Below are 26,585 nucleotides of genomic sequence, written 5' to 3'. Positions count from 1 at the left end.
TACTTTTGTTAATATTATTTTTTTTGAAAAAAAAAACAACAACAAAAAAACATTCATTTTGAAAGGGGGGATTGTTTCGCTAAACTGTAAAGTGCAAATAAAGTCCTGATGTAATTTTATGCATTGGCTCGAATGTCTGTGTTATTATTGTTTTTGGAGCCTCAATAATGGACAGCAGATGGCAGCACAAATGCACTAGAGTGTGTTTGGACAAGACGGAAATTAGACTTGTTTGTTAGGTTTATTGTCATTGTGACAAGATTGGAAAGAAAAAATAAACCATAATCTGCAAACATATTTAAGGTTGCAGTGTTAAATCTCATCATTTTAGTTTTTAAACTTACTTTTTTACACGAGGAATCTCAGGTTGTTTTCTTTTTTCATTATGAAGGCCACAGAGCGAGAGAGAGCAGGTGAACATATGAGCTCTAAAAATAACAGCGCTCTGAGGCCTGTTTTTCTCTGTTATCTACTAAAAGCCTCATCCTTCTGTTCAAGTCAGCTCAGGCTCGACGTTATTAGTAAAAAATAGAGAAAAAGCTTTGTTTTCTCTGATGATAATGAGAGACAATGCAATAAAAGAACATGTGAAATCAAGTTTTGGCCTTTTGATTATTTCTGATTATGGAGAAATATTCAGCAGGATAAGAGCAGCCACCGCACTGTTTGTGTTGTTTTACCTGTCCTCACTGGATTTACTCACTGTACAGAGCAAAGCTACGAAGACGCATATGAGATTCTGACAGGACTTTCAAAATAAAATACACAAATTCATGTCTGCTGAAGCGTCACGCTTACGCGTTCATGTAGGGAACACATTTTAGTCTCAAATCTTACTAAAAATGAAATATGGTGAAGCATTGTGTGACACATTGTGAGAGGAAAGTCATCCATCCATCCATCCATCCATCCATCCATCCCCAGCGACACTGTAGTTCATTCCGGGGATCCCAGAATGTTCCCACCGTGACCACCTGGCCTGGACTTTACTAGACCCCTGATATTGGTCTGAGGTATCTTGCGCCAATATGTTGACAGCTGATGCTTTAAATCTACTGCAACAAATCGCATTATCCGAAAAAGTAGTTTCAAAGTAGCATGGACATGTTTGCAGGGCCCAAAGGTTCCTAGCCGAACATTACCTAAAGCATTAAACTATATCTTCCCACAGTGCATCCTGGTGGTGGTAATAGTAATACTAATAATTAATATTATTAGTATTTACTTTTTGGTTCCGTCCAAAATAGCAACATGTATGAGGTTGACTGGTTTTTATTGTGAAAGTCTTTTCCGGAGATTGTTTGTATTTTAAGTGGAAACTTGACTGAGATGCGCTCCGGGGGAGAAGCAAAGCGCCTTTTTGTGCTGATGAGACGCGCAAGCAGCGAAACCTCTCTGCCTCCTCGGCTGCTGAGAGGGAAAACATCACCTCACCTCTGGAGAGACTCAGGACCTGAAGCAGCTGAAGATCACATAAGTAAGAAAAGCGGCTTGGTGAGCTGTTTAGACACATTTTATGTCAGATTCGAAGGCTGCGAACACAGAAGTGCAGTTTTAGGATTTGAACACTATTACCGTGAAAATAGCCCTGTCAGATTTTTAAGCAACAACTTGTGTGTTAATGCTTAATCTAGAGGAAAAGTGGAGGAAAAGCACAGAGACGCGCACTTTGGGATGTGAATTTAAAAACACCGGGATGTAGTGTTTTTTTTTTTTTTGTTTTTTTTTTTCTCGGACCGGACCCGGGGTAAGAGGATCTGGACTCCGAGGATGAACTCCATAATCCAACCCTGCGTACTTTTTGAGCCTTGAAGAGATTTTTAAATCATGGGTTGAAAGCGGAGAAGATGTACTGCGGGGACCCTCAACGTGGGAGGGAGCTGCATTTTCTCTGTTATGTAATGATTGACAGCGCCTGATAAGAAATTGGTAAATCACAACGGGCATCTCCTCCCCTTCCCCTTCCCCTTCCTCTTCCCCCGTCTGTCCAAAAGGTGTGCTTTTTATTGATGATTATAATTTAGTAAGAACTGACACTATCGATCTTAAAGCTATTGATAGGGGCGTGCCATCGGTGAAAGTGTAACTTCATGATCTACTCTCCTGTTCTCCCTTTGTCAGTTAAGGCAAGAAAACTTTTAGCAATCCTTGTTCCAGCAATCCTTGTTAGTCATTAGTTACCCTTGTTTATCCCTCCATCTTCCAATCTCTCTTTGTTTTTCATTTTCTCCCAGTAAATTGTGAATCATGATGTCTCAAGTGCTTGACCTTCTCCATGGTGATGTCAAAATGACTGTGACTTCAGGAAAGCAGACAATAACCAGTGTCCTGAGCTTCATTTTGAGCTTTGAACCCTCATCATGCCGTAACATGTTATAATGCGAATTTTCGTCCTCATCCTCAGGGATATGTAGTCATTTTGAAACTCTCAATCCCTTCACCTTTGTGACTTTCTGTTTCTGAACATCAAAAGTCTACAGTTAAACTTCAGCAGAGACTTTCTTGGTCCCTCCCTCCCCCCACCTTATCAGGGCTGGTGGGGAGGGTGGATCTCGGCCCCACTGGGGGGTCGCAAACTCCAGCTGGTGGTGGTCATACCCTAAGAGGAAGTGCTCCCACCATGGAGTCCAACCCAGAGAGCCCCAATCGGGCCGTGGAGTACCTACTGGAGCTCAACAACATCATTGAGAGCCAGGCCAAGCTCCTTGAGACACAGCGCAGGCGCATTGAGGAGCTCGAGGGCCAGCTGGACCGGGTCAGCCAAGAAAACCAGGACCTGAGGGAGGAGCGTGGCCCACGGGGGTCAGACACCCCAGAGCAGAACCACAACCACAGCCAGCCCCTGTCGCTTCCAGTCCAACAAGGCGGCGGGGGCAGCAGTGGGAGTGGTGGCACCTCAACACCTCAGGTGACATCTGGATCAGCCACAACTCCAGGGCCCAGCAGGGAGAAGAGGAGCCATGCTAGACTGACGCGAGGCCTCTCCTGTGGTTCCTCCAACACGGACCGTGACCGGCTGGAACGCACTGACAGCACAGACACCAACACCAGCTCCAGTGCACGCAGAAAGTAAGTTTGCCAAACACATGGGCCTCATTTTCTCACCTCTGTAGCTCTGCTAGAGCAGTCCGGTTGGTCTAACTTTAAGGTCCAACCACAATCTCCAAATTATCTCCACTCTTGACACAACATTTATACTATAAGCCCTGATACTGACAGGCTGAGAAAAACAGCTATCTTTCCTGTCATTAATGATGATCCTCACATTAAGGGACTGAATATTTGGAGGGGGCAACATAAGAAAATTAACATAGTACTGGAGGATTGTGGGTAAACTGTTAAGAGATCAGGGTGTCTTGCCTGCAGAGGGAGCTTAAATGGTAGAATGATATCTAACATTATTGTGTGTGTAGGTGTAAACGATTCCTTGTTGAGGAAAAGTTCAGGAAGAATATATATATATTTTTTTATTATCTTAACTTTTAAAAAACAGCATGGTCGTTTGTCCTGTATGTCTCTGTATCCCTGCGATGGACTGGCGACCTGTCCAGGGTCTACCCTGCCTCTCGCCGATAGACTGCTGGGGCACCAGCTCCCCCCATGACCCACTATGGAATAAGTGGTATAGAAGATGAATGAATGAATGAACTTTTGCAAACATTGTGTTCTCCTTTTTATTCTGAACTTTGAGCTGGTTTGTGTAACAGATAGGAAAATTGCTACCTTGTTCACTAAGTCTTGATTTCAGCAGCAACATTCAGATGGTAGAGTAAGAATTTGGTATACACAACAAGAACTCCCTAGCCCTAACCCTTGGATCGTGTCCATGGGTTAGGGCATGGATTGTGTGGAAGACATTGTACTTCCACACTTTGGACCCCTTAATAATATCTGAGCATATTTTAAATGTTGCATTGTTGCTGATCATGTTTATCCCTTTATGACCACATTGTACCTTTCCTCTGATGGCTACTTCCAGCAGTATAAAGCACCCATTCACGAGGATAATTTCAAAACAGGTTTTTGAACATCATAATCAGATCACTATACTCCAATGGCCACCAGATCTCAGTCCAACAGAGCACCTTTGAGGTGTGATGGAAAGGGAGACATGCATCATGGATGTGCGCCCAACAAATCTGTAGTAACGCTGTTCATGTCGACATGGACCAAAAATATTTTATACTGCACAGCGCTTGCAATATTTATTGGCATAACTGTTAAAGATGTGTAAAAAGCCCTAACATAACATTAAAACTTTATTGCACCAGGATAATCTCAAACTAAAAAACAAGAAAAATTCTACCTTTAGCTTGAGTACTTTACATTTATTCAGTGAAGGAAGCACAAAGTGTAGAAATAAGTATTGGTTAATACCCATTCTTCTGTTACTGCTTATTAGCTTCAAATCAGTTAATTTATTCATTTCTACCCTGCAAATAATGAATGCAAAATTTCCTTCAAGTACCTTTAAAGGCAGCCCAAATAAAACCAGTGGCACATAGATTTTGTAACTGGAAACCATTTCTAGATTGAATTGTTCACTTGTTTTTAGATCATTCTCTTGCTAAGAGGACCAATGATGATGAGTTCACCTTTATATTTTATTTATAATGTCCTGGTATTTTGAATAGTTCATTGTGCTCTCATATGTTATTTAACAAGGTTCCCATGGTCTTTGGAAGAGAAGAAGCTCAGAGCATCACAGATTATCCACCATATTTAACCGGGGGCTTTCAACTTAATCATCTTTTGTTTCATACCAGATCCATCTAGGGTGATTGTTGCTGAAAATCTTAGTTTCATCTGGCCAAAGCATTCAGTTCTAGATAGTCTCTGTAGCAAATTTCACAGATTTGTCTAGGCATAATTCTAAAAACAACCAGTTGGTCTGATGTTAGCACATACTGGTTTTTATGGAAACAGTGCAGAGATCTTACACCTTTCCTAAGTGTATGTTCTCTCCAGATCATTACGATTTCAGCTGGATCATCTAGACTGATTGCTTTTTGTGTCTTGCGATCCATTTCTTTTGAATAATTTTTTGGTTAAAAGATCCATTTTAAGTTTTTTTTTACCAAAGTCTCCGATGTTTTCTTTTTAAATGACTTGGGGTTTTGAAGTGTTCTTGATGCAACGTGTTCTAAGCTAGGATCCCAGGCCCTTTGGAAGTGAAACTCCACCTACCTGAAGTGTTTGTTGTCAAAATGTTAATTCGTAGTCTCATCTAACCAAAACACACTGCTCCAGTCAATGTCATGCAAGAGCTTATGGCAAACTCAACATGTATACATTTGTGATGGTAGACCAGGCACTTAGATGGCTTCTAATTGTTGTTTGAGAAACTGCCACCCATTCAGTGAGCTTTGGAGTGTTTTTCTCACTTACCTTGCAGCATAATAGATAAACATGGGTCCAGCCTGGTGGCTAGTGTGTGAAAGAAATGGACATCTGTGTCATCTCATTGTTATACCTGAAAGAAACAGAAAGTGGATTACTAATTTGATGTTCCAACTCATGTATAAATTTTAAAGATGTTTCAGTTATATTAATTTTAAAAGGATTTTTAGGTGTACCAATAACTTCCCTCACTGAAAAATATAAAGGTTGGATTTTGGTGAAATTTTGAGTGTGAGACTATGCCGCTGCCTTAAAATATGAATTCATTTTAAGGCTTCTTGCAAATCTTTACCAAGGTGCCAGTAAATGTGGCCGGCACTGAATGTTTTTCATTTTCCAACTTAAAGCTGACCTGAAGCCAGATTGCTGCAAACCCAGCTTTGGCAAACAGCGGGAGCATCTGTCCTTGCTTTTACTTAACCACGCACTCAGCGTCGGCTTTTGTTCTGGAAGCATTCAGCTTTGTGAGTAGGCAGGAATTCATGTGAAAAAGTACAGAGTAAAATACATTCCAAAGTATGCACTTTCCATCCAAAAAACCATCTCAGCAGTTGTAGTTGGATTCTGTTCACTGTCTGTTTTCTTATGGTCCCCATCCTCTTCCCAATGAATGACTCAGATTTACCCAAATCCCTCATCGATCAGAGCCATCTTCTCTCCTGCTGTGTCCCTAGAGAGGACTTAGTCATTAGACAGAAGCACATATTAGTTATTTATGTGGGTGATAAATGCAGCGATGAATAGCTAATGTAGATCTTGCTGATCCTCCCCTGTTTAATTGTCTGTAGCAGTTGTGGCTAACTTTGGATCCAGGCTCAGACAAGCGCATCGTATGGAGTGTCACATTTAATAAAGAGTCACGCTCTTGAGCCATATTGTCCCTGTCTGGCTGTGACTCAGCCTCACCCAAACGGGCCTGCTGGCTCTGGTCAGTGACAATTCGCTCTCCTCTAATAATGGATCTGAGATAAACACACACTTCATCGTCCGGTGCCTGTGAGTGTCTAATTGTGGCTCAGACTGGGGGAAGAGAGAGACAGAAGGATGAAGTACTAGTGGGGAAAGATGACAGAGGAGGAAAGTGACTGGGTGACCTCACTCAGCATGCGTCGCTCTAAAAGAGAAAAGGTGGAACACACACACTGATTTGCCATCTGTCAACAGGCTGTAAGCAAGGGAGAGAGAGAACAAGGCTCCAAGAGCCCAGTTTTTTTTTTTTTCCCCAATTAGTTTTAGCTCTTGAAGCAGGAGCATTCGCCTCCGCGGCTTTAACATAACCCTCGTTTTTTCATTTCAGGCTGAGTAACCCATCTCCATTTTGTTAGTCATGCATGTAGAGGCTGCATCAAAACAAAGCCGCCTCCTCTTCTTTCTCCCAGTGGTGTGTCATAAGCAGCTGTCCCAAACGCTGCCCCGTAACGTCCCTCTTTGGCTCTTAACGGCAGCATGAACAATAGGAGCCTGTGGCCGAGGGGGGAAATGATATTCGATGTCAAGTCCAGCCCCCAGGAAGCAGCAGGATTGAGGGAACTGCCACATGATGTTTTGTTGCTGTTATTTTGGGAGCACATTATTGAACGTGTGTGAGAAGAAGATGATTTTTCTATCATTTAGAGTGCAAGCCAGATTTAAAAACTCTCCTGGTAAACGTGTAAAAATTTAAATACATTCATCTTTTACTGTACCAACACTTATGCAAAGCCATTTACAAAAACATTTATTGGGTACATTATTCACTGTGGCTCAATTATTGATGCCCCAAACAGCCTCTTCAAAATAAATTAAAGTGCTTTTTAAATTTATACATTACTTTTTGAAGCTGTTTAGAGTTTCTATGAACTTCTGATTAGTAATCCATGAGTTTCTGTTTCCTTCGGGAATTAATATGAAGTAACACAGAAGCCCATTTCTTTTAGCTGCGAACCGCTAGACTGAATGAGTACCCACATTTATCTGGCTACCATGCACAGTGATCACAGTGATGGTGGTAAAACAAGTTCTAGAAAGTGTGGCATCTTGGGGTCACCAACTCTCCTTAACCACAATTAGATGCTGTCTTGCCAATCAGGTGCTTGGGAGTGATGCCAGAAAAAAGCATTTTATTTTCATCGAGTAAAGGACTTTTGTTGATTTTGAGCATGTGTGTTTTGTGCATTGGATTTTATATCTTTGTTAAGATTTTATTTAGAACTTTAATCTTTAGTTAGTGCTGCTCTTTGCAGATCCTAGTTCTTGTTTTGTTTTGGTGGTCCAGTTCCTTTTGTGTGCTGTTTTCTAATTGGCCTCCTGTTCTGCTTGTCTCTCCTCTTTCTCAGTTTTATTGTTACCCTATTTCTGTGTATTTTGATTCATTCTTGTGTTCTCATTAGTGATTGTTTAGTTTTCTGGTTTCTGTGTTTTCCTTGTAAGTTGTCTGAGACCTCAGGTTTCTCTCTACTGTTTCCATTCATTTACACCATAATGCCAAATTTATTAGGTCAAACCACCAAATCAATTAATTCTGATGTTACAATCACTTCCATGGCTGCAAGTGTATAAAGTTTAGTGTGGAGAAAGTTGACTGGACCTGACTTCAACCTTGTGAAGATGAAAAGAGCAGAAGCTGCAATCCTGCTTTTCTCATCTAACTGTGAACACACTCCTAAATCTTGTGGAAGATGTTTACAGAGGAATTAAAGTTGCTATTGCAGGCAACAGTTGGACCATCAACAAATTTTAACTTTATAGATTAGGAATAGGATGTAATCAAAATTTACATGTAAATGTTTTTATTTACAAAAAAATTAAAAATGTTTAATTCAAAACTTTATTTAGATTCAACCTGCCTCCAGGGTGCTGCCTGCATTTGAATCCTATTTCCACAGCTACTGACATTTGTTTCCTGCCAGCGCAAATGTAAAAACAAAGAAATTGTTGAACTTTAATGAGACCTTACCTGGAACCATGTTTTGGTCACATTAGAGTTAGATTGATGTCTTCACCAAAAACACACAAGTCAGTTTAAAATGAAACAAAAGATGGATACATGCTATTGTTAAGTACAGTGGAGGATCTGTGATGCTCTGGCCCCCTTTTCCCCTTCAAAGCTTTGGAATATTGTTAGGGCTCCTGGCTCCATATATTCTTGGAAATACAAGGAAAGAGCTACACAATATATTACAATACACAATCTCTGCAATATCATTGTGTGCAATGTTATTTTCACAAATGACTATTTGTAACGCAGTATATTCAGGGGTAGGTATACCGAGTTTCTGGAATTCATAACTTTCATGCCAATAACGTAATCAGCCTGTAGGATAGAGATTCAGTGCAGTAATTACCCAAACCTGACACAGCTGCTAAAGGTCACAGAGGGAGTTGGAAACATTGTAACGTCAGATGAGAAACAGAGCAGTAAAGGAATGTGTATTTATGGCAACTGATATTGCCATTACATGTTTTTTTTTTAAACTTGTACAGGTCCTTCTCAAAAAATTAGCATATTGTGATAAAGTTCATTATTTTCCATAATGTCATGATGAAAATTTAACATTAATATATTTTAGATTCATTGCACACTAAGTGAAATATTTCAGGTCTTTTATTGTCTTAATACAGATGATTTTGGCATACAGCTCATGAAAACCCAAAATTCCTATCTCACAAAATTAGCATATCATTAAAAGGATCTCTAAACGAGCTATGAACCTAATCATCTGAATCAACGAGTTAACTCTAAACACCTGCAAAAGATTCCTGAGGCCTTTAAAACTCTCAGCCTGGTTCATCACTCAAAACCCCAATAATGGGTAAGACTGCCGACCTGACTGCTGTCCAGAAGGCCACTATTGACACCCTCAAGCAAGAGGGTAAGACACAGAAAGAAATTTCTGAACGAATAGGCTGTTCCCAGAGTGCTGTTTCAAGGCACCTCAGTGGGAAGTCTGTGGGAAGGAAAAAGTGTAGCAGAAAACGCTGCACAACGAGAAGAGGTGACCGGACCCTGAGGAAGATTGTGGAGAAGGGCCGATTCCAGACCTTGGGGGACCTGCGGAACCAGTGGACTGAGTCTGGAGTAGAAACATCCAGAGCCACCGTGCACAGGCGTGTGCAGGAAATGGGCTACAGGTGCCGCATTCCCCAGGTCAAGCCACCTTTGAACCAGAAACAGCAGCAGAAGCGCCTGACCTGGGCTACAGAGAAGCAGCACTGGACTGTTGCTCAGTGGTCCAAAGTACTTTTTTCAGATGAAAGCAAATTCTGCATGTCATTCGGAAATCAAGGTGCCAGAGTCTGGAGGAAGACTGGGGAGAAGGAAATGCCAAAATGCCAGAAGTCCAGTGTCAAGTACCCACAGTCAGTGATGGTCTGGGGTGCCGTGTCAGCTGCTGGTGTTGGTCCACTGTGTTTTATCAAGGGCAGGGTCAATGCAGCTAGCTATCAGGAGATTTTGGAGCACTTCATGCTTCCATCTGCTGAAAAGCTTTATGGTGATGAAGATTTCATTGTTCAGCACGACCTGGCACCTGCTCACAGTGCCAAAACCACTGGTAAATGGTTTACTGACCATGGTATCACTGTGCTCAATTGGCCTGCCAACTCTCCTGACCTGAACCCCATAGAGAATCTGTGGGATATTGTGAAGAGAACGTTGAGAGACTCAAGACCCAACACTCTGGATGAGCTAAAGGCCGCTATCGAAGCATCCTGGGCCCCCATAAGACCTCAGCAGTGCCACAGGCTGATTGCCTCCATGCCACGCCGCATTGAAGCAATCATTTCTGCCAAAGGATTCCCGACCAAGTATTGAGTGCATAACTGTACATGATTATTTGAAGGTTGACGGTTTTTGTATTAAAAACACTTTTCTTTTATTGGTCGGATGAAATATGCTAATTTTGTGAGATAGGAATTTTGGGTTTTCATGAGCTGTATGCCAAAATCATCCAGTATTAAGACAATAAAGACCTGAAATATTTCAGTTAGTGTGCAATGAATCTAAAATATATGAATGTTAAATTTTCATCATGACATTATGGAAAATAATGAACTTTATCACAATATGCTAATATTTTGAGAAGGACCTGTATAGCCTGATGCAAAGATTTTTTAAATAAAAATCTGGAGGACTCATATCGGAAACTGAAAATGGGTCATCACAGGGCCTTCCAGCAGGATAATGATACAAAACATATGGGCATACCAACATAGGAATGGTTGTTATGACACCGAAATAGCCATCTTTATTGACTATCTCAGTCCCCAGACCTAAAACCTATTAAACACCTGTGGGCTGAGGTGACGAGGACAAAGAAGAGTAGAGGACTCAATACTCTGAATGATCTAGAGCAGGGGTCTCAAACTCCTGTCCTCTGGGGGACTAGTCCTGCAACTTTTAGATGTGTCTCTGGGTCAGATGGACCCTGCAGAACTTGAAAACATGCATACGATGGCCATTCAGCAATTTGATTCACATTTGGTCAATGATCAAACTCTGTTGTTAATCTTAAATGTTTGTATGACTTGTTAAAAGCTGTAGACCTCGAGACTTTGTTAAAAAAAACAAATAGTCCTTAAACTAGGATGTTTTCTCCTCTGAATAAATCTACTTAAATTTAAAGTTGGGTTTTCAACGTGGGATTCTAACACTGCAGTAAAATATGAATGTTTTTTATGGAAGTTTATAAATGTTTACCAAGGTTTGCCAACAAATTTGTCCATGCCTGTATGTGTAGGAAGGAAGACACAAGAGATTTATTAGTTTAACGATGACACTCACTGCATCTCTTTTTATTGGTTGCAGAATACTACACCTGGGCCAGGCTGCTGTTTTGTAGCTAAAATGACCCTGCAGTCATGATGTGGGTGACAGTTGTAAAGGGGGAGGAGTGCAATCTTCATTCCGTTCTACATACATGCCGTTTGTTTGTCACGCAGCTTAAAGGTTGAGAGACAGGGACTGCTGGAGGTCTTGACAGCAGCCTCCGAAGAGTCGTTGCTTAGGAAAGAGTTATTACATAATGCAGAAAAAAGAAGTCAAATAAAAAGGACGTGTCTTTTTTCTTCTCACTGGCTGTCACAGTGGGGGTGCTCCAGAGAGCTCCGCGAAGGTGTTTGTGTCTCCATCTATTTCCCCTCCTCACTGGAGGCTCCATTCTCACCAAAATAGACGTTAATTTTGTTTCAGGAACCTGGAGAACTCTAATGGGGTTTTCTCTCAGAAGCAGCTCAGGAGCTCCACAACATATAACCCTCATCCCCTTTGCACACCCCCCACTCCACCCCGTCCATCTCACACTCTTTCTCTCACATACCCACGTAAGTACACTCACTCTCTCCCCCTCGCTGGTTCTGTTTTCCACTGCTGCAGATATGACTCAGAGAAGCTGCAAAAATTACTTTTGTGCTTTTCTCTTTCTCTTCACCTCTGAGCTCTGTCCCTTCTTTTTTTTTTTTTCAACATTTAACTGAAGCCTAGCTATTCTCGCTGGTTGAACATTTATTCCTGGTGCAAATCATGCAGTTATTTGTGCTTACTGACTTGTTCTTTACACATTAGCAAAGAAACAAGTTAGAGGAGTGAACTGACCTTGGGCAAATGTGTGGGTAAGCTCACCTGAGCTTTTTCTGACCTCATCCAAACACAGCAAGGAATGCGATGGGAGGGAATCTGCCATCTCCAAATCTGCCATGACTTTTGGAGAAGAAAGCCAGTCCAGTTGAAGCTGTTTGATCTCAAGATAAAACAATCTGTTTGTTGTTTTTATCTTGTCCTTTCAATTCTGCAGCGTTGCTAAAGATTGTAGTGGTGCAGTTTATTTTGACATAAATTTAAATGATAAATATGTCATTTATGTGTGAGTGAGTGAGTGAGTGAGTGAGTGAGTGAGTGAGTGAGTGAGTGTATGCGTGCGTGTGTTTGTGTAGGAGGCAACTGCAAGTGGGTGGTGCTTTTTGCCTTCTAGTGAAATGATTGTTCGTGAATTCACGCTGCGTGTGGAAAAATCATATTTGTGTTTATCTATGTTTAGCCTCATACTGCTCTGAAACTTCTTCTGCCCAGTGACCAATGACCTTCCCGCTTTGTGCAGATGGTTGTGTTCACCACACCGAGGCACGCTGGGCTTTATGCTGGATGCACAAATGTAGTTTCAATTTTGCATTGCCATGCATACTGAGTGTAAATACAGATGTGTTTGCTGGATTTTTATAGTTCATAGGTTGATATGGTTTGTCAGAATGGTGTCATGTTTCATAGTTATCAAAACCAAGTACATTTTACCCATTTTAACAGTTCCCTGGTAGTTTCTGCTGGGAAAATACAGCAGAACAGAAGAGAGGGTATCAGAAATACAACATTTAATTTACGCAGACAGTAAATTACTAGGTGCTAATGGGTTTGCCTGTACATACTTTCATTTCCCATCTGCTTGCTTATACCAAGAGCCATAAATAGTGAGAAAACAAGTGAATAGCTGTGATGTAAATCTTTCCACTGTAAGTGCAATGTTCTTGGAGCCAGAATGCTGTGAGAGACACAGTATAGTTGCTGTGGAAACTGTACAGGAGGCCTCAAGACAATAGTAATATTACATTTCTGTACGTTCTTGCTCCTTTTCTGCTGCTCGCCTTTCCCTGCAGTCACCTTACCACCGCATTTGTATTTTTATAAATAAAATGTGTTTTATTGGGATTTTATGTGATAGCTCAACACAGTGTGGTGCATAAATCTGATGTGGAAGAAAAGTGGCACATGGTTTCCCAACGTCTTTACAAAAAACCTGAAAGGTGTGGCTCTCATTTGTATTCAGCCCCCTGCAATCCTAAATATAGTAAGTTTATGAAAAGATTACGCACACTAATAAACATTAGTAAAGGGTACAGATGTGAATATGCTGCAAATACAAATACATACATACATACATACATGCAGAAAAAGCACTGTGATTTGTTTCCGTTTGTCCTTGGTTGTTTGTCCTGTGTTACTCTGTCTTGAGCTGTGATAGACTGGTGATCTGTCTAGGGTGTGCTCTCCTACTCACCAGCTGACCACAGGAGATAGACACCAAGCACCCCCAACCCGACTGCAATAGTATAAAAAATGGATTGATGGAAAAATACAGCTGTTCTGTTCTGTGTAGGCCTCAGAGGTTTCTTAGAGAACATTAGTGAACAAACACCATCCTGAGGACCAAAAAACACAACAGACAGGTCAGGGATGAAGGTGGGTAGAATGGAGAACTGTTCAATTCATCATCGGAAAACAGAAGAGTATGACGCAGCTGCAACCTCACAAGACAGGCCATCCACTTAAACTGAAAGGCAGTGTATGAAAAACATTAAGTAGAGAAGCAGCCTAGAGGCCCATGGTAACTCTGGAGGAGCTGCATTCACTCATAATTTATTTGGTAGAATCTATCAACAGGAAAACTATAAGTTGTGCCCTCCAAATATCAGGTCATTATGGATAATTGGTAATAAAGAAAGCCATAAAAAATCCTGTTTGTAGCTTGCCACAAGTCACATATGAGACACATCACACTAAATTATACATTTTAGCCTACATGGAAAAACTGATTGTTGTGGAAAACGAACACAACAAATCAACCTAAACTCACCATCCTCATGGTGACAGTGTGATGGCAGCATCATGCTGTGGGAATGCCTAAAAGAATTATAATACAAGGCAATCCTGGAAAAAGGGATTGTTAGAAGCTTCAAAAATGTTGAAACTGGGGTTAGAATGGCCCATTTAAAGTTCAGACATGTAATTCAATCAATAATCTATAGCAAGACTTGAAGTGTGATGTTCACATAACCTGTCTATCCAATCTGACTGAGCTTGAGCCATTTAACTAAGAACAACGGGCCACACTTCTAGACATGCAACGCTGGTGGAGACAAACACCCAAAAATCAGTTTCATTACACTTCACAATTGTACACTACATTGTGTTGGTCGAACACATGAAATCGACAAAAACTATGCTGAAGTGGTTGTAATGTGACAAATGTGAAAAAGTTCAAGGGATATTCTTATTTTGGAAGATAGAGCCCTTATCCCTGTACCTTCACGCTCTGTTTACAGTGACCTCTGCTTCTTATTTTGCAGAAAAACGCAGATTAGCAGTCATTAATAAAGAGGACAGACACTGTTGATCATGAACTCCCTCCTCGGGTGTTTTCCTTTCCCCCCCTCAAACCCAACTCAAGGACTCGGTTTCACAGCTCTTAGCGTCACTTTATTCATTGTCTTCCCGGTTCCAATAGGGATAAGTAACACTTTTAAGGCGGGATGTTTGACAAACACCCGTGCGCACATTCCGTGGATGAGAATAGGGATGCTTGTTACCGTGGGAACGCTGTGAGCTCTTCTGTGAAGAACTCTGTGGGCGAGAGACACAGAATTAGAGGAAGAAAGAGAGAAGTGGAGAGAGGGTAGGAGTGAGAGCAGGAGCGGGTGAAAGACGGAAGTAGGACTGAATGACGGCTTGATTGGGGGATGGAGGAGGAGACGTTTTACCTATTAAAGGTTACAGGTTCTCCTCTGAAAAGTTTCGTACTTTATGACCAGGATCTATTTCAGTCTTTCCGCTGGTGATCTACTGGAATATTGCTCCTTCCAAGTCGCCCGCTCAGCATTTAAATGAAGTCTGATTGTTCATCCATTTGGATACACGGACCTAAGCTGCACACACACACATGCACTCAAACCCACAGTGCGCAGCAGGTGCCCCTTATGCGTAACCCAACCATGGCTGTAAATGTGCCCCTCCTTCTGCTTTCCTGTGCCTTTCTCCTGGCACTGAACACCAGGCACCCACACAGGCAGCGCACACTGTTGCCAAGCAGCAGCAGACTCGATATAGTGGTGGGAAACCAGTGAGGCTGGCTGTGGAGAAGCTGGTGCAAGTGGTTCAGGAGGGAGGGAGCGCTGACAACTGACTTAACTTTATGCTACGAGGCAGCATGTATGGTTGTCAAGCATCTTCAGTTTGTTTACCGGAGTCAGGTGGGTCACATGCTGGAGGTGGGATGACGCAGTGCGCTCCCACACGTTGCTTTCACAGACAATAGTGAAACTTAAATGGTGAAAGCGCCGCCTGAAGCGGACCAGTTCTCAGTCTCCACCGCCCGGAAGCACACATGGCTGTGAAATGGTTGTGCTCTGCAGTGGCCGTGGGCTGCTGCTCGATGAAACGTGCGCTGCTGTACGCAAAAACTGCCACAAGAGCGCAGTTGAATGTCTTCCTGTGAATGTGAGTCTCCCACTCTCCTCGCTCGTCTATTCATAGATGCTCACCCACGCAGTGACGCCCGCACGCTCCTGCACAGGTGGGTTCGGAGGGGACGCTTTATCCGGCAGCAGGCATCACTTCACAACGCGTTCCCACTTAAATCTCCCCTCCTATCTTACTTGCCTCCATTCATCTTGATTATTTTCAGCCCTGCCCTCCTCTCACAGCTCTCCTTTCTACTGTTCATCCTGCCTGTAGCTCATGTAGCCTAACATGCCTAAAATACGAGCAAACTCACACATTCTTCCACCTTTCCTCTTTTCTCTTTCTTGTTTTGGCTATAAACCTTTAAACAGCGCTGTGCTGATTCATTATCTTGAATATTTTATTAGTAGTAGATACTTTACACATTGAGAGACTTGAGTTGCACAGCTAAATTAATTGGAATATCATTAAAAAGTTAAATTATTTCAGTATTTTAAGTGAGAAACTGAGCCTCGCATATTGCATACAGGTACATATTAAGTTCAATGTTTTTGTCACTGATTTCTGAATGTGAAGCTCATAACTTACATAGATTCACATAGAGTGAAATATTTCAAGCCTTTGTTTCTTGTCATTTTGGATGATTATGGTTTATAGATAATGAATACCCAAAATTCAGTGTTAAACAAAATCAGGATATTTTAGAAATGTCCAGTCCCTGAAAGGTATATTCATTGCACTCAGTGCTTGGTTGGGGCTCCTTTTGATTTACTGCATCAGTGCAGCGTGGCATGGAGATGATCAGCATGTGGTTCTGCTGAGGTGCAATGGATGCCCAGGTTGCTTTGATAGCAGCCTTCCTGTCATCTATATTGTTGGGTCTGGTGTCTCTCATCTTCCTCTCCAACACCCAATAGATTCTCTGTGGCGTTCAGGTCAGGACAGTTTGCTGGCCAGTCAAGACATTCTGTTACCTTTAGCGGAGTGGACAGGTGGCAAGTCCGGCACGAAAATGAAATCAGCATCTCCATAAAGCTTGTAGAAGGTGGGTCTTTTAACAAAGCCCGGAAACCACACTGACACTCTCCCTTTCCCCCACACCCCCCTTTTTTGCTGACAGGACACTTGTAACTCGCAACTCTATGCGTTACATTAACGCTCAGCTTGGACTCCTGCTTTACTTGCACAATGATCATCTGCACTGTTGTACTGCTCTCGCACCCAATACTGCTCTATATTTACTCTCACTCACTTAAAACTGTGCACATATATTTATATTATATTGTAGATATGTTTATACTGTTTAATTTGTATTGTATTGCACCGACTACGCCAAAACAAATTCCTTGTATGTCCAAAAACGTACTTGGCAATAAAGCTTTTCTGATTCTGACTCTGATTCTGAAGGAAGGACGCATGAAGTGTAGACTCTTGTGTTGACTGTGGACTTCAGAAAATACAGTGGACAAACAACTGTAGATGGCATCCCACATAATGACTGACTATGGAAACTTCACACTGGACTTTAAGCAATATGAGTTATGTGGCTCTTCGCTCTTCCTCCAGACTCAAGGATCTTGATTTTCAAATGAATTGCAAACTTTACTTTCATCTGAAAAGAGGGCTTTAGACCATTGAGCAACAGTCCAGTTGTTTTTCTCTGTAGCCCAGGTGAGCAGTGCACATCAAGCGCTTAGTAGCTCTTGATGTGCTGACTCCAGCCTCATTCCACTGGATTTTGCTTGACAATCATCTCAAAGCTGTGGTTATCTTTGTTGCAGTGCACCTTTTCTACCACACATTTTCTTTCCACTCAGCTTTCTCTGAATATGTGTCTGTGACTGTCTTGTGGGCATCCGTCTGGTCAGCAGTCTTCCCCGCTTACCTTCCTCATGTAGTGTGTCAAGAGTTTCTAGTGTCAGTTTAACGTGCTTCCCCATGATGGTGAAGGCCCCAACATAACATCTATATATTAGGAATCCTTGTTTAATTGCTCTTATGAATTATTCAACTTGTTTGGGCCAAAATGATAAAAATTACAGAAATAAATGCTAAAAATATGTCAGCTATCTGTTAGTCTGTTAGTAATTAATCTATGCTATGCATGAGTATCACTTTTCTCATTGAATAACTAAAATAAATGAACCTTTATTGATACGTTCTTGTCTGCATGTTTGTTTTTCCTTGGAGAATTTAAAGAAAGAGGTGTGGGTGTGTCTGTGTGAATGCTGCTCAGAGATACAGAAGCAGCTCTTCAGATTTCAGATTAGCCCGTCAACAGTTGCCTCACTGGGGATGCTCCAACAGGAGACGTTAGTTACTGCTGCTGGAACACAAACCTTGGCAGTGTGCAACACACAGTGTGTACAAGTATTGCTCAGCCTTACATAACAACTCCCTTGCCTCTCTCAACATCCCCATCTGAAGCCGAACAGGTCAACGAGTTTATTTAAGAGGATTTCACTTGTTTGCATTACAGAGAGCTAATAAGTAAAAAATTAACAAGACACACCACCTATCCTTTTAGGATATGTAGAAATATGGTATTCATCTCTGCCAATTACGTAGCTTGAAACTTATCAAGGTGCTGACATGAATCTTAAATATAAAAACAAGATCTACGTAAACTGTAAAGTTGAAATAGTCATTGACAGTTTGTTGTTTTACAATCTCCATCTACATGATTACATCCCAACTTTAAGTATGTTTCCTCCTCTTGTGCTGATAACACACCTCCTTGTTGTTTCAGTCTTCTTTTATCAAGATTAAAGCTTTATCTTTAGCTGTGCTTTAGAAAGACAGGAGTCACAGTGGACAAAGATCTGCTTGGTTGTGGACAAAGTGCTAAAAATAATCAACCTTATTTAATGCTGTTGTTTTCTGAGCATTTCACCTGTACTTTTTTTCTTAGTGAAATCTATTGTTAGCCCACTTATAGTTTAAGGTAATTTTCCACACATTAGCAGTTAATAGGACCTGTACTCTGTTAGCCTTTTGGAGCATGGTTCTGAAACCATCGTGCGTAGTTTAATAACCAAAAGTAATTGGAAGTCATCAACCAGTTACTAATATCATGGTATGTTTAAAAGCTGCAGTTTCAAAATCGCTAAAATTATCCTACATTCTGTTTCTTTGATTTTAAAAGCTTGTCCTAAGCCCCCAGATAAAGCATACTAATACTGATACAGGGTTGGACAATGAAACTGAAATAATGGATATAATAATAAAATAATGGGTATGATAATAAAATTTGCCTACATAATGAGCTATGGTTAGTATATTTATAGCCATAATAAAATACACTGCTTAAAAAAATGAAGGAATATTTTGAAAGCCCATCACATCTCAATAAAAAAAGTCATGCTGTATATGGAATGGGTAATGTGTTAAGAGTAAAAGGATGCCACATAATTTGATAAAAAAATAAAAATAAGAGCCCCAAAGAGAGCTTGATCGAAAGTTACCATGACATTTTTTTGGGTTTTTGCGTTTAAACTTCCTTATCTGAACACTCAAGATGAACAGTGGCTCAGAAATTTTGTCTTGGGTAGGACTTTTGTCTTGTCCGTTCTGATCTTGAGGCCATAAGGCTAAGCTTGGCAAAACGTGTCGTCTCCAAATATGAGAGGGTCACAAACTTGACAGGACCAACAATAAGTATTTTAAGACCTACAGGGGTTGGACACCGAAACTGAAACACCTGGTTTTAGACCACAATAATTTATTGGTATGGTGTAGGGCCTCCTTTTGCGGCCAATACAGCGTCAATTCGTCTTGGCAATGACATATACAAATCCTGCACAGTGGTCAGAGGGATTTTCAGCCATTCTTCTTGCAGGATAGTGGCCAGGTCACTACGTGATACTGGTGGAGGAAAACGTTTCCTGACTCGCTCCTCCAAAACACCCCAAAGTGGCTCAATAATATTTAGATCTAGTGACTGTGCAGGACATGGGAGATGTTCAACTTCACTTTCATGTTCATCAAACCAATCTTTCACCAGTCTTGCTGTGTGTATTGGTGCATTGTCATCCTGATACACGGCACCGCCTTCAGGATACAATGTTTGAACCATTGGATGCACATGGTCCTCAAGAATGGTTCGGTAGTCCTTAGCAGTGACGCGCCCATCTAGCACAAGTATTGGGCCAAGGGAATGCCATGATATGGCAGCCCAAACCATCACTGATTCACCCCCATGCTTCACTCTGGTCATGCAACAGTCTGGGTGGTACGCTTCTTTGGGGCTTCTCCACACCGTAACTCTCCCGGATGTGGGGAAAACAGTAAAGGTGGACTCATCAGAGAACAATACATGTTTCACATTGTCCACAGCCCAAGATTTGCGCTCCTTGCACCATTGAAACCGACGTTTGACATTGGCATGAGTGACCAAAGGTTTTTTGGATACAATCCGGGTTAGCACCCGAACATCCCTTTGAGACAGCTTCCTCTTGCATCCACAGTTAATCCTGTTGGATGTGGTTCGTCCTTCTTGGTGGTATGCTGACATTACCCTGGATACCGTGGCTCTTGATACATCACAAAGACTTGCTGTCTTGGTCACAGATGCGCCAGCAAGACGTTCACCAACAATTTGTCCTCTTTTGAACTCTGGTATGTCACCAATAATGTTGTGTGCATTTCAATATTTTGAACAAAACGGTGCTCTTACCCTGCTAATTGAACCTTCACACTCTGCTCTTACTGGTGCAATGTGCAATCAATGAAGACTGGTTACCAGGCTGGTCCAATTTAGACATGAAACCTCCCACACTAAAATGACAGGTGTTTCAGTTTCATTGTCCAACCCCTGTACATACAGCCAGTTTTCTCTGCATCTAAGGAGCATATAATAATGTTTAAAGCTGTCTGTTTCAAAATGGAAATATGGAAAAAATATATCACAATATCTCTAAAACAGTAAAACCATACTCAGTTTTATCCCAGTTTCCTTATGTAAAAATATTGCTCAGATAACAAAAATAAATAAACACACCAGGACGTTTTCAGACCAAGCAACATTTCTAAATATATATTAACCAGTTTGTGCATTTTTGTCAACTTGTGCATTTTTGTCAACTTTTGTCAAGCACAACTGACTTTTAATAAACATGTTATTGTATTTGAGACTTAAATTACATTCATTCTGAGACTATTTTTCCTAACTCAAAATAATTTAAAAAGGGGGCATTCACAACACTTCTCTGGTGAAATGCACTCACTTCATAAAAGCTGGTTTTTGAAGCTCAAGGTAAAGGAGAAAAATAAACAGATCCATCCTCTCAAGAGCATAGAACAGGAATGTGCCATTTAGACGATATCACAATCCCTCTGCTTTGGCAGATTATCAGCATGTTCTAATCCTTCAGGATCTAGCATTGTCATATCCCCCCTCTAAAAATAGTGTTGACATAAAAATACTGAGTGGCACTTCTGGTGTATCCAAATGTTGTCTTGGTTTTTCATTACCCATAACACAGCGCCTGTCTTTCAGTCAGCTGACTGATGCAGGAGCAACAGGTGGGGCAGAAGGTAGACTACTCCATCACATAGCCTACGACTGGAGAAAGCTCTGCTTACTCTCACACTCTTCCCATGAATTTCAGCAAGATGAGTTAAATTGAAGAAACAGTGGGACTGAAATATTGTATGCTGTCCTATGTCTTGGTGACACAGACACAAACTTTGGAAACAGAATCCACCCTAAGTCCCTAGACTTTGTTGACACATCATAAGTTATAATCTTCTCTTAGAGTAGAAAAGAATAATCCTTTATTTCTCCATCTGTGGGCAAGTTCAAGTGCATAGTACATCAATTGAAACATGTGGAACACAAAGTGTACTTGCATCTAAAATAGAATCAGATTGTTAAGGTAATTATGACAATATAATTGCCATGATTGCTACTTACATTCTAATGGAAGAAGAGTGTAGTAAGTTGGTGCAGGAATAAGATCTGAGTGAATGAACACAGAGGAAGCTCCATTAGAAAGAGCTTCTTTATGCTATGAAGATTTAAGAAAAAAAGGCAGTTGCAGAAAAATAAACAGTGGTTTGTGCTTTTCTTTTTCAGAATCTTATCAAAATGTCAAGTATGTTCTCAAAACGTTAACCATGTGACCATTTGGTGTTACACTGTAGATGTGGCTACTTGTGTTGTAAGGAAAGAAAAGATAACTCTCTTATTATTATATTTCTTTATACGAAGTGACAATAAAATGAGGACCGGATCTTATTAAGTCAAGTTTAGTGTCTCGTCAAAAGGAATTTGGCACTAATATACTTCAATGAATAATTACTTAATGAAACAAAACATAACATGCCACTACCAACTAATTCAAAAGAATTTCTGAAGGGAACTGAGAAAAAAACATTCAGAGTACCATTAGCTGATTGAGGGTCTAACTTTGTCTAAATTACTCACCTAACTTTAAAGGAAAGGTTTCGAAGAAAACAGAAACAATGAACTCCAAGTTAGTCAGCTTTGTTAGCTACCTTTGATCCATCATCTCTAGCCATCTTGAATTACCACGGTAAACCTGAGAAGAAGGCCTCTTAACTTTGGTCCAGAATCAGACTGTGGTGTCACCTTTCTTTAGGAACCAAATTTGGGCTTTGACTGTCTTAGTGGGTTCCCAACATGGACTTTGGATTTGAATCGTAACAGTGCAAAAATAATCTGGTTGGGTAAATTGGGTTCTGGTCTAGATGGTGACTTTGGTTGAGGAACAACTTCTCCAATGGCTCTGAATGTTTTTCTGTCTCAGTCCATCTCCCTTTACTCCCTTTAGCTCTCATCATCCTTTTCAGTCCCACAAGTCAGCTCATTATAATGTCATCAGACACCGGTCATGGAGGAGTGTAGTAAATGTGTGTTACGTCTCATTAGCTACGAAAATATAACTTTTACTACTTTTTCAAAGCTTATTGTTTTGCTTGCAGAGTTCCAAACCTAACCTATGATGCTGTTTCACTGGTTGGATGCATAATACCCCTTTAAGATTACCAATATGTGCATTCGGCTCAACTAATGGAAAAAACAATGGAAAAAGACTTTAAGGAGCAGTATTTGACATCTGTTCCAAGGCATCCAAGTAAATGGTTCACCATAATAGTTATAAAAACATTGCTTTGATCATTGTTTAACAATCTGATAGTCATCATCTGCAGGATTATTTTAACTCAATTCAGTGCCATCCATCCATCCATCCATTGTTTGATGGATGGATGTTCTTGAGGGGCTGGTCCTTCTCTCCAGTGGTCACTGGGCAAGAGGTACACCATGGACAGGTCACCAGTTCATGACGGGACAATCTAATGTCAGGATAAGGGCATTTTCAACAATATTGGTCAGAATGTGATATGTGTGCATCTGTGTATGTAGACATTAATCCTGAGATGGCCATGCGATCATTGTGGACAAAAACAAACGAGACAGAGGTGTCATGGAAAATATTATGTATACATGCATCACTCTGCGATGGACTGGCGACCTGTCCAGGGTGTGCCCCGCCTCCCACCCAGAGGCTACTGGAGAGAGGCACCAGCTTCCCCGCGACCCACTATGGAAGAAGCGGTATAGAAAATGACTGACTGACATGCATCACTGACATGTAAGGACTTGATAAATGTCAATATGCACTTAGTCTTTTAAGGTTTAGGCCCATGAAGAACATATTTTTACATACACCACGATACATATCAACATGTAAAACACTGGGGGAGCAACTTAATATCAAAACATCCTATGCAGAAAACTGACTTAGCTGTGACTCTAACTCTCAAAGTTTCCTTTTTTCAAGTAACTTTTGAATAAAAAAATAAAAAAAGCAATGACCCTGCCTTGAGTTTAACTGCCCACTGGGAATAAAAGTTAAAATCTGCTAAAAATATGACTCTGGCATGTTATAATATCAGTTGTTCCTCCTAACAAAACTTCTGTAACTGAATAAGGTTTTTAGGCCACCTTGCTGGTATACTGGTGTTCAGAGCTGAACACAGACGTTTTCTATGGGGCTGAGATAAGGACTTTGCAAATAGTCAATCCAGAAATTGGACTTTGTAACTAATTTGGCAGAATGATTAGGGTCAGTATCCAATTGTGACGACCCCTTTGTAACCAAGCCTTAACTTCTTTACTAATGTCTTGAGATGTTGTTTCAATATTTCCACTCAGTTTTCCTTTCTCAAACCGCCATCCAGAAGTCTCTCTAGCAGCAACGCTCACAGCATGATATATGTCTCCCCCTTTGTCCTCTGAATGTAATAATAATCATTATAGCCAAACAGTTTCATTTTAGTTTTGTCTGACCACAGGATATGTCTCCAACAATAGGGTTTTTGTCCCTGTATGCATCTGCAAAGGGAAATTCATTTTTATGTTGTTTTTGAAGTAATGGCATCTTCTTCTTCTCTGAGTGGCCTTTCAGCCCATGTGGGTTCAGTACCCATTTCACTGTGTATATTGACCTTCCCTGATCTTCACAAGGATGTTTGCGTTTGTTCTGGAGTTGTTACACACAGTTTCCTGCAAAACATGTTTGTCTCTGGGTCAGAGATAGGGTCTCCTTCCTGAATCCTGTATAATGGCTGGACATTCTCAGGATGTCTAGACTTGCAGATAGTTGTTTAAACAGATGAACATGGCACATTTAAGCATCTGGATATTATACCCAAGAATGAACCAGACTTGTGCAGCTACATAATTCTGGATCTGATGTCTTCCCTGGTTTCTTTTATTTCCTGTGATGTCACAGGAGGAAGCAGCATGTTTAAGATGCTGCCTTAAAATACATCCACAGGTGTACCACCAATCAATTCAGATGTTGCAAATGACCCAGAATTACTTTGTTTTTACTCTTAGAAACTTATAAAGCCATTAAATTATCATATGGACATTCTCATATTGAAGAAAGGGAAAGTAGTGTATGGACACTTAATTTGAAATAAAAAAAATACTTTCTTTAAAAATAATTTAAATAATCCTAACCTAAAGACACAAAACATTTATTCGGATGTAACGTCAGACAATGAGGAAAAAGTTGCAGCTGAACATATCTATGTCAAATGAAACATGCACCCTTAAAGGATAATGCATACAATATTACTTTCATTTCTTGCCCACTCGTGCATCTCATTTGTTTCTTCACAAAAACCCAAGGGCTTTGAAAGTGATGTTGTACGCTAATCTTGTCAATCCAAATGTGATCTGTAGGAATTAAATAGATAAGACAGCAAATTAGACATAGTTATTTTTCAACTGATAAAGTGAATATATTTTCACAGAGAGCAGTTGTTGCAGATCATAATTTCTCTCCATCTTATAAGTCCGTTGTTCACTTGCTGGTCCAGCTCTCTACTTGCTCATGAAAGCCATTAATACTGAAACAGCAACTTCAAGAGTGCCTTAGGTGGAGATGTACTGTTTCTTTTTCACTTTTTGTAAATTCATTGCATATGAGCAATTTCAGAGGTCATTGGGTTATAATTAATGTGGGAAGTAAAAATATTAGTGGTTCTTCTAAAACAGCTCGGTTCTGTAGTTTTAAGAAAATCGACTCAAGCGGGAGTAAATTTTACATTTGCGATGAGAACTATTTTTAGCTGTTGAGTTGGTGCACTAGTAAACATTTACGGCAGCAGGAGGGCATGTGTAGGCTTAACTTAAAATAAACTACTATTCATACTAATGAGGGCATTTGTCACTCAGTGCAGGATGTGTTTTCCTTTTTGTTTCACATAATACAGCAAAACTGGGTGAAATTTGTTTTGTGTTTCAAGGAACTTGGTAAAAATCAGAGTTTTTAGGAAAAGAAAAGTGTCACTCAAGAAGACATTTACTCTGAATAGGTTAGCTCACCATGGACAGCAGGAAACTGTTTAAATACAACATCTTGTGTCCTTTTTCACCCCACTTTGTGTATTTTTTACCCTCTCTGAAAGGGTTAACATGCTAAAGTGTCAGAGACTGTCTGTCCTTAAAGCAGCTGGCCCCAGTGAGGAACCAGCCATTTACATGCTAATCTAACCACTGCTCACTCTTCAGCTGCAGATGGAACATCTCTAATTCCTATCAGAGCAGAGGCGCAACCGAGAGGCTTTTGTGTTTTTATGTGCACTTCTGCATGTATTACAGAGAGTGCTTTCCCATTTCCATAAAAGATGATCCAGAAAAGAACTCCACTGCAGACCAGGAAAGAGCTTTTATGTAATCTAGCAGGGTAGTTTAACAAAACTCCAGCTTTGAGTAACTCAGAATTTTAAATTGCCTCATTTCTTTTTCTTGAATTCTAAATGTTCAGCTTTAAACCCCTTATAAGTCATGCATCTACCAGAAGGGAGTTCTCAGCAAACCTGTTTTGTTTGTGTGGGCGAGATTAAGTTAGTGACCTTGCTCTTGTCGACCTCTGTGCAAACTGTCACACATCTGCATCTAGTGTCTTCCAGAACTGCCATTCCTTGTATGATCATTCTAGCACACAGCAAGTGTGCAGCTTCAGATTGCTTTCTCTTTCAGTCACTGTTTCTGCTTCTGTGCTGATCATTTGTGTCTCTGTGTCCCTCAGCTTCTTCATGACTCTGTGTGTCTCTCTGTATGTGTTGTCCATCTCTGAATGCTCCCTGTCAGCGTCCGGCGTCCGTCTGTCTCAGGGCAGCCCACCTCGGCTCCCAACACACCCACTGCAGTCAGCGGTGTTGCCTTTTCCGCTCTGTTTCCAACCAGTCTGACCGTTCACAGCTTCGGCAGCCTCCACCAGTATTGCTGCCCGTCTAATGACCAAAGTTTACAGCAGGACAACAGGTAAGGGCCACAGCGTTCCTGTTTACAGTGATTGTATAGGAAGCAAGGCTAACCTTTTCCACTGATAAGGAGGCTTGTAGAGTGCCTTTGCACATATTGTCACATTACAACCTCGAACTTCATTGTATAAGACTCAAAGTGAAAGGTAAATGATACATGGTTTTCACAATGTTTTTT

General features: G+C 40.9%; 1 protein-coding gene across 3 annotated transcripts in view; it reads left to right on the top strand.

Annotated features, from left to right (window-relative positions):
• The first annotated feature begins 1,343 nt into the window (after positions 1–1,343).
• iqsec2b (IQ motif and Sec7 domain ArfGEF 2b) overlaps positions 1,344–26,585 on the top strand; it is a 58,094-nt gene continuing 32,852 nt past the window's right edge. Inside the window, exons 1-2 of one of the 3 annotated variants that reach the window (XM_047378022.1) lie at positions 1,344–1,477; positions 2,235–3,069. In XM_047378022.1, coding sequence (XP_047233978.1) covers positions 2,621–3,069 — 449 coding nt within the window. In that variant the 5' untranslated portion in view covers positions 1,344–1,477; positions 2,235–2,620. Of the gene's footprint in view, positions 3,070–26,585 lie in introns of all 3 variants that reach the window. The other 2 variants (XM_047378012.1, XM_047378050.1) reach the window with 2 other exon arrangements.

This window comes from Girardinichthys multiradiatus, chromosome 1 (genome assembly GCF_021462225.1).
Source record: "Girardinichthys multiradiatus isolate DD_20200921_A chromosome 1, DD_fGirMul_XY1, whole genome shotgun sequence".
Taxonomy (NCBI): domain Eukaryota; kingdom Metazoa; phylum Chordata; class Actinopteri; order Cyprinodontiformes; family Goodeidae; genus Girardinichthys; species Girardinichthys multiradiatus.
The sequence above is the reverse complement of the archived record's forward strand: the minus strand, read 5'-3'. Positions and strand labels throughout refer to the sequence as shown.